General features: G+C 47.1%; 1 protein-coding gene across 7 annotated transcripts in view; it reads right to left on the minus strand.

Moving 5' to 3' along the window:
- The window catches only part of Mcc (MCC regulator of Wnt signaling pathway), a 326,031-nt gene that overhangs the window by 6,337 nt on the left and 303,879 nt on the right, over positions 1 to 15,815 (minus strand). For all 7 annotated transcript variants that reach the window (XM_042263722.2, XM_006977669.4, XM_076555203.1 and 4 more), the window contains 2 exons: positions 13,364 to 13,570; positions 9,542 to 9,633 (listed from right to left, as the gene is read on the minus strand). In XM_042263722.2, coding sequence (XP_042119656.2) covers positions 9,542 to 9,633; positions 13,364 to 13,570 — 299 coding nt within the window. The remainder of the gene's footprint in view (positions 1 to 9,541; positions 9,634 to 13,363; positions 13,571 to 15,815) is intronic.

The following is a 15,815-nucleotide window of genomic DNA, read 5'->3' on the forward strand; positions in this document are numbered from 1 at the left end:
ATTTTTGCATGGTTTGAACATTTTTGTATGGCATGTGAGCAAGCACACCGCAGAACCCAGGCTAGATAGGGTTTTCTGGCCTCACTCAATGCTGAATGGCTTCAGAGACACTTAGAATGCTTGGAAAGGGGGGAGGGGCAAAAAACCAAGGTGGCTGCACCCACTGCCACCTCAGGGTGGGGGAGATTACTTCCTGTGTGGCTCTGATCCCCCATCTTCCCTTCCTGATCCCTCTGGTATCTAACCATTTACATTTCAGCTATCAGGGCAACATGACTTGTCCAGACTGGTGACTGGTAACTCCACACAAAACCCCAAGGGAGAAAACCCAGCACCTAGCCTGTGCTATGGGGACTCATTCTTCACTAGGTCCTTCCACTTGCCTTACTTAGCTGCTACAGGATAGCTGGCCACAAGGCAGGCAGGAATGAGGGTACACATCTCCCCCTGCTGGGGAACATGTCTGTGTATACGTGTGGTGTGGTGTGAATACAGAGATCACAATGCTGATTAACTGTACAAAAGGGGAAGAACAACTTGTGAAGAAAACCAAAAATCGAATCAATTCAAAGAAATTCACAACAAAAGTCTTCTACAGAGATACCATTGCTAGCTCCATCTTTTCCTACCTGCCACCAACAAAGGGGCTTCCTTCCCTAGCAAGTGTTCTCACAGACCCAGGAGACTTTATGGACCTAGTAAACTCTACAGTAGGACAGACCACCCAAACCAACAAAGATGCTCTCAGACCTGCCAATCCCCAGCTAGGGGTGACATGGAGTGTTGCCAGCTCTGGGAGCTCAAAACTGTCCCTCTAGGACCACTTAAGTTTATATACAAGGGAAAGAAGTATAGATACCAGGAAACTGTGTCACTTATTTGAAGATGCAAAAGTAGGCCACACCTCTAATGTGGGCTCTTTTGGCTGTGCTGAGAGGGACAGACCTATAATAAGACTCAGGGCATACAAAGATCAGTGGCCAGGATCCCAACAATTCTATGCTGAAGTAACACCGCATATCTAGTGTGGAAGCCCAGAGATGCCATGTAAGTGTAAAATGGATATTGGAATTTGAAACTTCAATAATAATAAAGTTAGATACTTCAATTTTAAAAACCCTGACAACATGCAAAAAAATGCTATATTGAGTTAAATATGACTGAATATCACTATTATATTTAAGGGAACAATGTTAGGAATCAAACCTTGGGCAAGTGTGTACCCTGAGCTACACTCTATGCTATTAAAATTAATTTCACATGTTTTGCATGTTAATGTGGAATCGAGGAAATTCCAAATGATACATGTGGCTTGTAGCTCAGGTGGTGGTAGAAAGAGAATTATGGGGCCATAAGAAAGGAAGGGATCCCTAACCTGGTTGGTTGAAGCCTCTGGTTGGTGAATCATCAATAACTGAGCTTGATGCTTCTCTAATCCCTTGTGCAGACTGGGTGGCTTTGTTTTACACTATCAGTTTGTAATCCTAAAATATCTGGAGTCACCCTGTACTCTCACTTATCAGAGAGAGAGATGGGAGTGGAGCAACCTTTTAAATCACAACTCGAGAGAAACCTAAAATGGCAGGTATGGTTGATGCTGAGACAATTGTGACTCTCCTCTGAGGTACCCACACCTGGGTAAGTCTAGTTTGCTGCTGTTCTACCTTGGGGAGCACATACCAAACTTGGCTATGTCTTTCTGGGTGCATGTATAGTTAGGAGAACTAACCTTCATGCATAAGATATCTTTAGTAAAATCTCAAACTCTGCTGCATACTGACAAGTCCTGAAATTCTTTTCTGGGTCAAAGCCATGAATCTGGGCCTGGCCTGAGTTGAGGTCCCTCAGAAATTAAGGGAACTTCTCAGGCTGTTTTCCCCCCTCACAGGATGACTTGGAAAAATCTAAGAACCTGTTTGCCTATCCCAGTCATTTTGAAATCTCAACCATTAATGTCCTGTTCCTTCTAGTTTCCAACTTAATGTGCTTGGCTGTCAGAAAGGGAAGAATTTATGTGGTTTCTGTACATAAAACTGTATGCCAATGCAAGCATTTTCTTTGGCTCTACAGAAGAAAAAATTAAATATAAATTACTCCCTCAGTACAAATGCATTCACCATGTTCTGGGGATTGCCTGGGATTGCACAATCTCTTGTTATTTTGTTTGCTGTGACTACCACCAGGTAAAAACAGAATAACTCTATAGGGAATAGGACTCAAAGACTAACCATCCAGTTCAGGTTTCAGTTAGGGGTTTTCCCACTCCAGTATTTAGCACCTTAACCAAAAAAATGGGCTATATATGGTCATAAAAGGTGGTATCTTATCACACAGTGGTGGTTTGGTGTGTGTCGTCACAGTTCTGAGCAGTGGAGTACCCACAAAGCATTTAAGAGGTGGGACTCTCGAGGTACCAAGGAAAGCCAAGTCAGCTGGACTATAAGATGGGGGAGGGGCTGACAAGCAGGCCCCTGAGGTAAGACTTGTCGTTCGACAGGCTACCAGAACCGCAGCTCTGTGCACAAGCAAGAGAAACGAGTGCCCTCTAAGAAGGGCAGTAGACGTAGTTTGTGATTCAGTTCAATCTCAGGCCAGCACGAATCCAGCAGGCCATCCAGCTATTCACAAGAACTGAATTCAGACCAACAGCAGGGAGTCACAGCCATGTACCTACAGGCTGTTCCTGTAGAACAGGAGGAGGGGGCAGGGATTGTCTACTCATGGAATTCCTGTCTTCCTCACCTTCTAAATATTCCAGTCCCAGTCAGCCTTCCATTCCACAGAAATACCTTGTAGTAGTCGTTGTCCTTATCTTACTGTACTTTGAGGCTCTTGGCTATTGGTCAATGCAGTGCCCCAGGGACCTGCATCTTTTCTTACTGTTTTCCTTCTAAACTCCACTTCTGAATACTGGTAATTACTAGGACTTCAGTTGGACTAGATTTTATCTCTTACCCTTACTTTAAGTAAGTTTGCACACTGTCATTTATTTTCCTTACAACTACATGGCCAAATCTTGATCTCCAGGCCTTTCCTTGTATCTCTCAGCCTGCCTCCCACTTAACAGCATCATTAGCTTAATTTCCAGAGAAGAACTTTGGAAATTCTACACAAAGCCACGCCTTTCTTGTTAACGAATGGCCACACCATTATTTACCACGTGTGGAGGCATAGCCAGACCCTCTCTTGAATCAACATCTGCCTACGTTCATCATCAAACTGTCTCCCAAGTCTTGACTTCATGCCACTTCTTCAGGGCCACACCACTGTCCTTTCACACCTAGATAAGCATGGCCGCCTGCTGAGCATCTGCTCTGCTTCTACCCCTCCCCCTGACACCCCCCCCACTCCCCCCACCACCACCCCCGCTCTGATCTGGCTTTCACACAGCAGCCAGATCTCTTTTTCAGTGTGGAAAATCAGGTCAGAATACGTCCCTCTGGTGCTTTCTACTTACACTTAGAAGGATGCATGTGGGCTCTGCTCTATGATGTCCTTCCAACCCTCTGCTGGTTCTTCAGCTTAAATACCACCTCTCGGACCACCATCAACAGTGGACAAATGGCCCCAAGTTACAACATCACAGCATTTTGCCTTTTCCTTAATGTTATTCACTGCCAGGTAGAAGTACCATGGCTTGGCCAGATCCCTTCACTCTTTTTTTGTCCACCATCTTACTCTCTTAACTGCTTGCATTTAGACTATCCAGGCAACAGATAACAGCTATCTCTAAGTCCTTTTCCAGGATAAAGTCAGTTCTCACAACAGCCTTCGACATCAGCATTACTATTGTGCTCACTGTACAAATGCGAAATCCGAGGCGCAGTCAGGACACTTACTTGCCCACAGCCAGGTGCTGCTGCCCTACTGGCTGGCGTTCACACCCTGAGATCTTCCAGCAGGGCCTGGGTGCTTAGGGCTGAAGAGTCCTGTGACTCATGAAGGTGATAAGTAGAATGTGCAATAAACAAGGACTCTGGTTGAGAGAGCACAGGCCTGTGGGGCCAGGCTTCTGTGTCCCCAGAGAACAAGATTCTATAGCTGTTCTGTCTGAGCTTAGCTGGAGTTCCCAGGAGTTATAGCAGAAGGAGAATGGCAGCCAGGGCTTTGGCCCAGATTCTCTGAGGAACGTGCTTTTCACATTCAAGACATGAACTTGGCACTGCCCTGGGCACACTGCTCCTCTATCCATGACTGCCATGTACCAGGGTGCTCCTCACCACTCTGCCTCTATGCTGTTTCAGGTGAGGCTGCCAACTTTGGGCTTTTGAAACACTGGACAATGACAAAGGAAATCTCAAGGACTCAAGGAACACCTACTTCAAACCCCTTGGTAGGGCGTCAGACTTTACCTCCCCTCTAGACACCCCAGCTTTGGACCTCAGCAATTTATTTCCATGAAAATGAACCCACAGGCTCACTTTGTATTTCATTAACATCCTGCAGATCCATGTTGCATTTACAGAATGTTTGGGCACCGCTCCTAGTGCTTGACTGCTACTATAAATCAGCTGAATGTGAAGAATCAGCTGGCGGGAGGTTTTTTTTTAAAAAAAGCATCTTTTGAAGTAATGGTCTTACTAACAAAATGATGCAAATGCTGCTGCTGTTGGCTCAGGGGAGCTTCTGTTGGAAAGCTCCGCACCCAGATTGGCCACTTTTCTCTTCATCCATCCCTCTCTGTCCGTGGCTTAGAACAGTATGCATGCCCAGCTATTGAAACACATGATGTCATTTTCTCCCTCTTGGCCAAGATTCCACAGGTGTGCTGATTGACTTTGCAACTGAGACACACCGAATTTTCAGAGTCTTGCTAATAGCCAAGTGCTCCAAGGACCCTGATGGGCACTTGGTACCACTGAGGGCTCTGGGAAGAAACACAGGGTGATGACGGAGTGATACAAGTCTCCAGAGGTTGAGTAGGATTCTAAACTGGGGTGAGAAGCACTTGAAACACGAGCTAGGAGGTTACTTGAGATTGAGTGATGACCTTGACTGCTGTGGCTCATCACCTTGCCCTGGTGATGGAACACTGTCACTGTACCTTCGTCAGAAGTGACCACTAAGGTATCTTGGTGACAGGACACATGATGAAAAGGACAAATGGCTCATCATGGACACTTGAGTTTTGAGTCACTGAGGCAGGGGCAATTGGTAAGAAAGCAAAGCATGTGGAGGAGAATGAAAGAGATTTTAAGGGAAGACACAGTATGACTTTCAAGTTGTGACTGTAGAGCATTAGGAGAGAAGTTGTGAGTGGGGGTGTGGCTGTGAATATTTTGTTACTATGGGGGTATTCAGCTGTCTAAGATTAGGACCTGTGTTCAGTCAGCCCCTACATGCTGCCTGCAGCAGCCAGTGGTGCAGCCACAGGAGGCCATAGTGTGTGTGCATTCCTTGCTTCCCAGTGTGGAGGAGGAACATCTTTCTTTCTTTGAATTAATATAACCTCATCAGTATAGGGTATGACTCACAAGTCTGAGCTGAGTAAGTTTGCCTCCCAACAGCACTTAACTTGCCTCCAGGTTTGACAGACAGATGTATGATCATAGGAGATCAGAGGTTCCCATCTTCCCAAACCAGTACATATGGTAGAGGTAGAGTCTTCAGAATGAAACACAGGAATGGGTCAGCACACCTCTGATAGGTGATGTCATCCTGTATGCTGTGAAAATGTGTTGCTCTCATTGGTTGATACATAAAGCTGTTCAGCCAATGGTGAGGCAGAATAAGGTTAGGCGGGACATTCTAACTGGAGAGATAAGAGAGAGAGAGAAAAAGAGCACACAGGAGACACTGCTAGCCACCACCAGAAGAAGCAAGATGTGAAGGTACCAGTAAGCCATGAGCCATGTGGCAAAGTATAGATTTATAGAAATGGGTTAATTTAAGATGTAAGAGATAGCTAGTGAGAAGCCTGAGGCATTATTTAAGATGTAAGAGATAGCTAGTGAGAAGCCTGAGGCATTAGGCCATACAGTTCATAATTAATATAAGCCTCTGTATGTTCATTGGGTCTGAGTGGCTGCGGGATTGCAGGGCCACAGGAGCCGGGCAGGACCAGGAAAACATTCAGCTACACACCAATTCATTTGGTAGAAAGATAACTCTGCCAAATTTTACTAGGGCCTGCTGGATCCTAGTAAAGAGAGGGATTTCAGACAGAGACATGTTTATAGTTCACAGTAAAAGTAAAGTCACTCTGACTAGAAAGCATCTCTCCTGTACATGCCTAGCCATCCAGAAGCAATACAGCACAGCAGATTTCACAGAAACAGAGGGCACAAAACCAGACAAGATGGGAGTCATATAAGAAACATGGGACTGACTATGGGGCTGGAGAGATGGCTCAGAGGTTAAGAGCACTGGCTGCTCTTCCAGAGGTCCTGAGTTCAATTTCAGCAACCACATGGTGGCTCAAAACCATCTGTAATGAGATCTGATGCCCACTTCTGGCCTGCAGGGACACATGCAGGTAAAATAAACAAACAGACAGACAAACAAATAAATAATAAAATAAAAAGAAATGTGGGGCTGCACTAAGTGGTTTTTTTATACCTCAAAAGATGATAAAAAAGACATGCCAAGAGGCTCAGTGGTGGAGGCCTAACAGAAATCAAAGCTGGGTGGGAACAGGGCAGTAAGACATGGAGTATCTGGTGTTAGATACCAATCTTGGAATGGCTGGCTCTCCCAAAGAAGGGGCTGTTAATACTCTGATCTGCCCCCTTGAAATCCTGCCCCTTGGTACTGCCCTGTGTCCTGACGTAAAAGCCTCTTTTTAAGGAAATATTCCACCCCTTCCCTCTCTTCTGCTTTCCTTTCAGGTGGTACGCCACACTCTCTAACCCCTCTCTCTTCTTCCCTCTCCTTTCTGTCTTTTCCTATCTTTCTCTTTATCCCTCATCATAATACACCATTTCCGCAGGGATGCAGAAACGTTGTGAATGGGTTGTGAATGTCCACCCGCCACTGCCCACACCATGCAGCATGTCAACATGGTCCCCTGCACAAGTGGGATACCCTGGCCCAGCCAGCTGGGGGTTTCCTGTGTGTGCATAATTCCTAACAGGGACCAGTGCTCTTCCTGCCACACTTACCCCCATTGTTCTGCTCTGCAGAGGGCATGGCCCACAGTGCTCTTCTCCCACAAAAGTGGACTCCAGAAAACACTGGCAATACAGGCCCCCGACCTATGCCACTCAGCCTGCTACTGACCAGATGGACACCTTCTGAAAAGGTGTTTGTTTCCATTCCACTTTTAAAATTAGAAACATCCCCTAATCTCGCTCTTCCAGTGTCTGGACTATTCTCCCTTATGAAATGATGATTCCCATTTCAAAGCTGTATTTACAGTCTAATTATGTTATTTTCTTTTATCCTCTGGCTTCTCTGGTTCTTTCTTGGCTCCATCTATCTGGCTCTTGATTAGAAATCCATGCTAACCAACTTAAGGCTGGTTATTGGAAATCCATCGTGACGAGGGATAAATGAAATCTCGTTATGTTTAGTCAGCACAACGTGCATCCTCCTGGTGCCAGCAAAAGCCTCTGGGGCTTGGGGAATTTGAAAAATGTACGAGCCCAGTTTACAGATACTATCTATAAGACTCCCGCCCTGGCCCCAGAGAGTGGATTTCCACCCTAGTCTCTGGCACAAGGAAGTTATTGCGTTTGTTCAGGCATTCTCCCAAGCTGTGCTGGTCTTCTGCCCCAGGCAGAGTAATCACAAAGTAGCAACGTCCCAAGAGGTATTTGCAAAGTATATGCAGGGCCATTCCAACTTGGAAAGAAAGACTGAGAGACTGAGCAAACTAGGAAGGTAGAAAAGGACTCATAAGGCCAATTTCAGTCAACTGGGAGTCCATAGTAGAAAACACACAGGAGGATCAAGTTAGCTGAGAGTACACTGTCATGACTTCCCACATCAAATCCCTAGAAGTAATAGGGAAGCTTTTTGTAAAACTCCCTAAGGAACTTTTTAAAAGGAACTAATGTTCCTGCGAACCAGAAGCCAGGAATGACCAGGAAATGTGGAAGGCAGACAATTTTCTTCTTCCTAAAAGAGGAAACCTCAACTGAAAATGCAGAGAAGAGCCCTGTTTCAGAAAGGAGAGCCAGAGGGATCCGAATCAAATCAAACTGCCAGCTGTCTCAACAAAGCAGGGTCAGACAGGGTCATCTAGGCAGACTCACAGTGACTGTCAGCCCAGCAGATCAACTGTCACACTTGGTAGACAACATCTCACAGAACCCCAGGGACGCATGCTGAGAGGGAGACATGGAATTCACAATCCAATCATGATGCTTAGAAATACAAGCGTACTAGCTGGGGAGTGGTGGTGCACGCTTTTAATCCCAGCACTTGGAGGCAGAGGCAGATGGATCTCTGAGTTTGAGGCCAGCCTGATGTACAAATGAGTTCCAGGACAACCAGGGTTATACAGAGAAGCCCTGTTTTGAAAAAAACAAAACAAACAAACAAACAAAAAGAAAGAAATACAAGTCCACAAACCAGAAACAGCAAGTAGAAGTTAGGGCAAAGCTCAATTGCAAGGGTACAGGCAGCTAGGGACAAAATGAAATTGAAGAATAAGTATAATAAATGCTCTCATAGAGATACAAGAGAACATCGCTTCATTTAAAAAGAGGATTTCAGCACCAAAATTAATAAACATGGGTGGATTGTCACAGTAGCTATAACTAAAGACTGAGTGAGCTGCAAAACCCCGCTGACAGTTCAATCTCCATGAAATGCTACAGTGTATTTCACATGTCATACACTGGCACAGGGTGCAACAGATGCCCGCAGCTACAGAGAACTTGAATCTTGGTTGGTTTGGTCTTGGGAAGTAATGTAGGTATAAAATGCATACCATACTGAAGTGATATTTTGAGTATAGTGAGTTAAGTAAGAAATTTTTTAATTGACTTTCATGTGAGTACTAGTAAACGTGAAATTACTTCTCTCTGGACAGACTTTCCCTGGGCTCCAAAGCAATGGGGTGACAGGAAGTGTGAGAAGTTAGGCTGTGGAAGACAGATCTAAATGCATCAGCATCCCTTTCTGTTTAGAAAAGAAGAGGAAGTAGAATATGGGAGAAGAAATACTGTAACATTGGAGGAAAATGTCCACGAACTGAGTAAAGACACGCCTTCCATTGGCAAGGGCTACTGATGCTGAAGAATGCAGTCCCACTAAAGATGTCTTGAAAGGGGAGGGTACCTTTTTGCAGTATCACCATTTGCCTAATCTAGAAGGGTCTAGTCAATGTGGCAACCTGCAAACCAGGAAGGAGAGATTTTCTTACTTGCAAATGGAATGACTGTCTATATGCCCAAACCCAGCACTCGCTTTTCAGAATGGCAGGTTTCCCATTTCTAGCCTGCAAAGTCGGGGCACAAGGAAAACATACCAGCGCCGCCTTCTCTCCAGGCAGACCAGTATGGTCCCGGAAGAGCTGGAATGAGCAGCTGTGTGAGTGTGGACGAGAAGCCCTCCGAGCCTAAAGGACCAGCATGGGGGCATGAGGGTCGCTTACCTTCGGATGGCGCTGGCGAACTCTGTGGCCAGCTCACTGTCACTGTTCGTCCTTACTTCAGCCAAAGCCGGGGAGGCAGCATCAGCACACTCCTGAGGAGGGCAAGCATATTCCTTGTCAGATGTGGAGCAGGGCCCAGGAGCACTCCAACAACCATCCCCGCTCTGGGGCACAGGAGAGCAGTGCCATGCCTCCAGGACCCTTGGGCCAGCTGACAGAAAGCCAGGCAGCAAATCTGGTGATTGTCTCCTCTGTTCCCAGATTTATCATGACCTTCATGTGTTGCCCTGACTAAGGAGAACCCCGAGGAACACTTTCTACACTGGCACTGGTCTAAGCCTGTCACACACCACTACTCCCATGTCACTAGGAAGGACCCTCCCAGGCAGCTCGACTGTACTATCTACTGTGGTCCGCATTCACCGTGGAAGAAACCAAGGCACTGGGGTTACCCTGCCCAGTTACTAGCTAGAAGCTAGCAGATCCAGACCTCAAAGCCAGGCCCTCTGGCTCTGTGTGAGTCTCTTCAGGAAGCAAATATACACAACTGTCCTTGCTGACACATCCCACTCTTTTGAGAGAAAGCTCGCTTTCTCTAAATGGGGAGCTTTGCTGTGTTCCATGTAATCACAACACTCAGGTTGAGGAAGAGAAAAACAAGTCCCCCTCTGCCATGCAGCAGCCTCGCATGGGGACCTTGTGTCATGTTTTACAGATGAGGAGTGTAAGGCCAGAACTCTTGAAGTGACATGCAAGCAGTAGCCATGTCTAACAAGAAAACTCTTATCTCTGCAGATATGCTGAGCAGCAGGTATATTACAAAATGAGGTGGCTGGAGTTAGAGGCTATGGGCCAGGGACAGATACTGATGATGTTGTGTTTCAGGCCTGAGAATAAAAAGCTTGTGATCTGTGACAGTGCATAGACTGTAAATAGAGAGTGATAGCATGATGGAATGACCCCCCACACACACTAAAGTCCAGATGGTAGGAGACGCGCCTCCCCCTTAGCCTATTCTAAAAGACAATGTGTCCTGGTGCCATTCACCTGGGCTGCACCTCTCCAAATAACTACCCCCAGCAACCCAAGACTGACTGTGAATTCTAGAAGCAATTTCACTTTTCATGTATACATGGTTGATGTTAGCATTTCACAAGACTCTTAGAGTCTGGACTCCCTGCCTCTCTCTCCTACAGCGCCTCTTTAAATATGATAATGTCTGTTACATACAGATAAGAGCAGCAGAAAACCTCATGCAATGTGCATAGGAACTAGGAGCTGTATAAGCTGTTATAAGCTGGAGAAAAGCTTTTAAAATAGGCAGGATCACTTACTCTCCAGAAAAGGAGTGGATGCTATAGGTTCATCTGTGACCTGCCACCGGGCTATATCCAGCCCATGGACTAGTAATGGTTTGTCAGTACGAAGAAAAGAGTTCAAAGAAGAATAGCTTGCCACAAACAAATGATAGAAGACAGGGCCCGCATCCTCATGCAAGTTGCGTGAAGTTTTTGCAGTTCTTGTATGTAGGCAACACTGGTTTCCCTCAGGCAGCTGCAGCTGGTTTGATGGACAAATGTAGCTGAATGTTTTCCTGTCCTGCCCGGGCCCTGCTGTCAGGATGAATCTCTCTCACCTGCTGGTCCCGCAGCCACTCAGACCCAAGTAAACACACAGTGGCTTAATATTATTTAAAACTGCTTGGCCATTAGCTCAGGCTTACCACTGACTAGCTCCAGAATTTTCTGCCTGCCCTGCTCACCAGAAGCTTGGCTCTTTTCTCTGCCCTGGTGGCCTCATCTCCAGCAAATAACACCAATGAATGGCCTAGACTCCAGGCCCTAGATGAAGACTTCACTGAAATAGTAAACAGAGCCAACATCTGAGAGTCAGAATAATCCGCTTACTCTACTGAATTCTACCCACTGGAAGCACTGGGTACCTCTGTAACTTAGCTTCTTACGGAGACATTTTTAAAAGCCAGCTGGCCTTTCCTGTCAGAGAAATGTCTGTGTGTTAAAGCCGCTCTGCAGAGCAGAGCGCTTCTCAGTCAAAATAAATACCAAGAACTGTGAGGAAATGTTCGGTTCGTGGGCCTTTGGCAAGAACCTGCTAAGTCCATTCTACCACACCCTAAGAACATACCCTAGACAGACACTGGGGCTCTGTTGAAGGCCCTATCCCAAACTGACCAACAGCTTAAAAGGTCATGCAAAGATTCTGAAGGTGAACGCAACAGGAAAATGCCATCTTCTTAAACCCTGGGTATAATTACATGGAACCCCACCACATGGCCCCTGCCAGAGAGCTGCTACGTTTGGCATAGCAGCTTCCAGATCCTGAGCCGTGCCAACCCACCCCAACCCCATCCGAGCCCTTCCCTGACTCCCCACTGTCCCGGGAATAACACTGCAAGCTGAGCCTTCCAGCCAATGCATTGATTCCCTTTCCACTTGGTCTCCAAGCCCTGCCTTGCTGGAGGCCTTGCTAACCTCTACTCAACCCACTTCAAACGACTAGCCACTCCCTACTGGATCATTTCTTCAGGGAACCTCTTGTCAAGCTCCTGATATCTAGGTCCTGACCATGGCCTCACAGGGCATTGGCAGCTGAAACTTGCATCTGGGACACCCTGTAACTGTACATGTCTGTCCATCAGCCCCAAGCATACATTCCTAGACGACAGCAGTTCACCTTGGTCCTGGCGTACTGTGGCTATCTAATCACAGCCTGCAAGAGAATGAAGCATCAGGGCCTCAGGACTCCTGGCTGAGCAGAGTGCCACACTGCGAGCGTCGTGGGCTCATCTGCAGAATGAGGTGGGGATGCTGACGCTGCCAGCTGTTTGTGCAGCGTGCTTCAGATTTCTTAGCTCTTTAGGAAGCAACAATCCCTTCCTTCCTCCCCTCCTTCCTTCCTAAGTACACAGCTTTGCTGGAGACGCCCTGCACTACCTACCACCGCGCACCGTGAGAAACCCTTTACGTGATCGGCCAGTCAGCATATGCTTGCAAGTCCTGGATCTGAGCACGCCGGTGTCAGGAGAAGCTTGGTATTAGGAATATTAAATATGATGTGCTGAACATGCAGTTCCCCCCGAGTGAGTGAGGGATAGAATTCATTAGGGTCGGAAGCATTTTGTTGTCTTTTTTTCCAGTGCAGATGTGGAAGAGAAATATACAAAATGACAGAATGAGCTTGCATATTAATTAGCAGAGGCCCCTGGAGCGTGGGACAGGGGGCTGATGCGAATATGAGTTTGTGAATGTTATGACTAGAAGCCTGGTCTCTGTTCATATCGACTTTGCAATCCAAGGCTTCCCTTCCAACTCTTCCTGCTTACTAAGGCACTGAGAGCAGGGGTGGCGGAGGAGGCAGGAAGTGGCCCGTTAGCCAGGTGTGGGTTAAGCCCTACGCTGTTTTCAGTAGCGAGACCTCCCACTTCTGTGGAACCAACCTTATTTTCCTCACCCAAATGCAGACTAGGGGCAATAAGCACAGACAACGGCACTCAGATACCGGCATCTCAACCCGGTGACGGCTGTCGTGAGGAACAGGTAGTTGAGACTATGGCACAGGCCACGCCTCTGATAAGACTGTGTGACGTGGGAAAACGTCCAAACTTTGATATAATGTGAGGTGTTGCTTTTTAATGAGGATTTGGTTTCTTTACAATGTTAGGACCTCTTGTGCCTGTGGAAATGAGGACACTGAGGCAACAGCATGAAAGATGGCCCAAGGTAAAGGCAGAAGGTAAGGCCTGCCCTGAGGGCACCACCCACCCACCCATCCACCGACACACCCACCCCATCCTAGCTTTACCTTGCCAGGCTTCTCTTTGCCACTGCTGCTGGTGGAGCTCAGAGACCGCATCCTCTGCTCCTTCTGCTCCTCCACCTCGGACTTGAGGTGCTCGATGTGCACCAGATAGGCCTGCTCCTGAGCTTCCCTGGTGCTCAGCTTCAGCTCCAGGGCCTTCTTCTCTTTCTCCAACAGGTATAGCTGTGCCTTCAGCTCGGCCATCTCTTCCTGTGGAACAAGGCACACGAAGCCAATGAGAAGCTGCTTCCACTGGATGCCCAAAGGGCTGCCATGCTGAATGGGTGCAGAGGAAGACCTGGCTATAAGTCACAGGTACGCAGTCCAGACGTCACTTCAAAGCTGGGCACGAACTGCCTCCACAGGTCTGTCTGAAGAGCTGATAGGTAGACCAGCCAAGTGCTTTGTTATCCTGTGGACTAGAATTTCTACATGGGTAGAAATCACAGGCAATCAGACTTCCCTTTGGTGTGAGGAAAAACCTTTTAAGATGCTCTAGGACCCCAATGGGCACACTTGCCTTGGTGGAAACCTGTTCTCCAGCATGCAAAGGCTAAGGTGCATCTACCTAGAGCTGTCAAGGAAATATCCACGCAAAGAAGTCTGGCTGGGCTCCTTCCAATTCCCATATCACTCCCATGTCACACTTGTCACGCCACCGCAGCTGAGCCAGGAAGGCCGAGGAATGCTAATTATACTAGCATCTACTTCAGAGGGGCCAAATGAAATCAGCAGGAGCAGCCATCGCCCACTGGAAACTGCACATCAGATAAGGCCCTTTTGCTTCCTCAGTGCTGGGAATTGAACCTAAGGGCTGTGTCATGTGCATCATACTGAGCCGACCCACAGATAAGATAACTTCTGAAAAATCTCCTAAAAGGCTTAACTGGTGGTTTTCTGTGAAGTAAGATGTGAACCCAAAATAGGACAGTGCCGACCCGGACCAGGAGCCAGAAAACAATGGCAACCATCAGTCTTCCTTGGGCACACAGCACTGTTTTAAGAGTTCACAGAAAGTAAATCATTTAACCTTCTGAACGTAAGGAAGAGTTGAAGGGTACCCACCAAGGCTTGTCCTCCTTGGGGGCACACATTAGTCACCGTGCGCAGTGACCTCTCAGAACAGGCCAAACCTGCTTTAATTTGGTGATCAGACACAGCCAGAACGGAAGGGGTTTTCCGATGGGAAGCCGTCTCATCTTTTACTATCAGGAGGAGGATTCCGAAGGCTATGGCGACTATGTATCCTGAACTCATGTGATGGTCATTCTCAGAACACACACACAAAAGCAAGCTGACAGGAAGGAACGGAGAAGGTATAAGTGCCAGAAATACCAGCCTAAGTCTGTACTTGGGACTCACAAGGCGGCTTGAGACAACAGACTGCTGCTCTGAAGTTCCTGACACCCGTGGTTCTCAGGTCCATGAAAGAGCGGGCCTTGGCCTCTGTGAGGCAGGCAGCCATGTGGATACCACCTATGTGAGCAAAGACTCTTGAAGTCCTGCCTGAATAAAAGACTAGGGAACTGCTTTCTGGAGGTGTGGCAAGGGAACTTGTCATCTCTCAGGCTATGGGTGAGAAGAGAAATTAAGCTCTTTTGAAAAATCAAAATTCGAGCTTGTATATGGATAGTACAAGAATCCCCATGCCAAAAAAAAATATTAAAAATGAATACCTGACCTTTGCAATCCACAGGTCACAAGGGATCAGGACAGCCTGAGTCCTGGGCTGTGAGACCCCCCAGAGACCATGGAGACATGTTCTCCAAGGAAGACATGTATATTCTATCCCCAGTGGAGATGGAAATGAGTCACTCTGAGGATGCATGGTTAGCATATGCTTTTTTGTGTGTGTTTGTTTTTTGAGACAGGGTTTCTCTGTGTAATAGTCCTGGAACTCTCTTTATAGACCAGGCTGGCCTCAAGCTCACAGAGATCCTCCTGCCTCTTCCTCCCCAGTGCTGGGATTAAAGGCGTGCTCCAAGGCCACAGCCACCACCACCAGCTTGGTTAGCATATGCGATGGCAGTGAATCAGCATTTATGGGAGCAAAAATAAAAGAATGTGAAAAACTAGAAAGCAAGTATTTCCAACGATTAAAGGGGTAAAGGATAGGATCCTAACAAAAAGACAGGACGTGCAGAAAGAAGAGTGGGTTATAAAAGGAATCGAGTAGATCATCCAGAGAGGAGTAGTGTTCACTCAAGAGCATGTATATGCTGGAACAAACTGGTGAATTCCAGCACAGTCCCCTGGCTAGGGAATGAGTGGTTCAGCGCACACTGGTAAACACATCAGAGAAAAGGAGACGGGGCTGCTTGTCAGTTTTCCAGAAGCACCAGAGGAAAACCAAGCCAGAACACGGACAATCACTGCTCTGGGTCCGGAGGTCCCTGTGACAGGCAGGCTCTTCCAGCCTTTCATCACTTCTACATCTTCAAAAAATGTCCAAGAT

Source organism: Peromyscus maniculatus, chromosome 19 (assembly GCF_049852395.1).
Source record: "Peromyscus maniculatus bairdii isolate BWxNUB_F1_BW_parent chromosome 19, HU_Pman_BW_mat_3.1, whole genome shotgun sequence".
Lineage (NCBI taxonomy): Eukaryota > Metazoa > Chordata > Mammalia > Rodentia > Cricetidae > Peromyscus > Peromyscus maniculatus.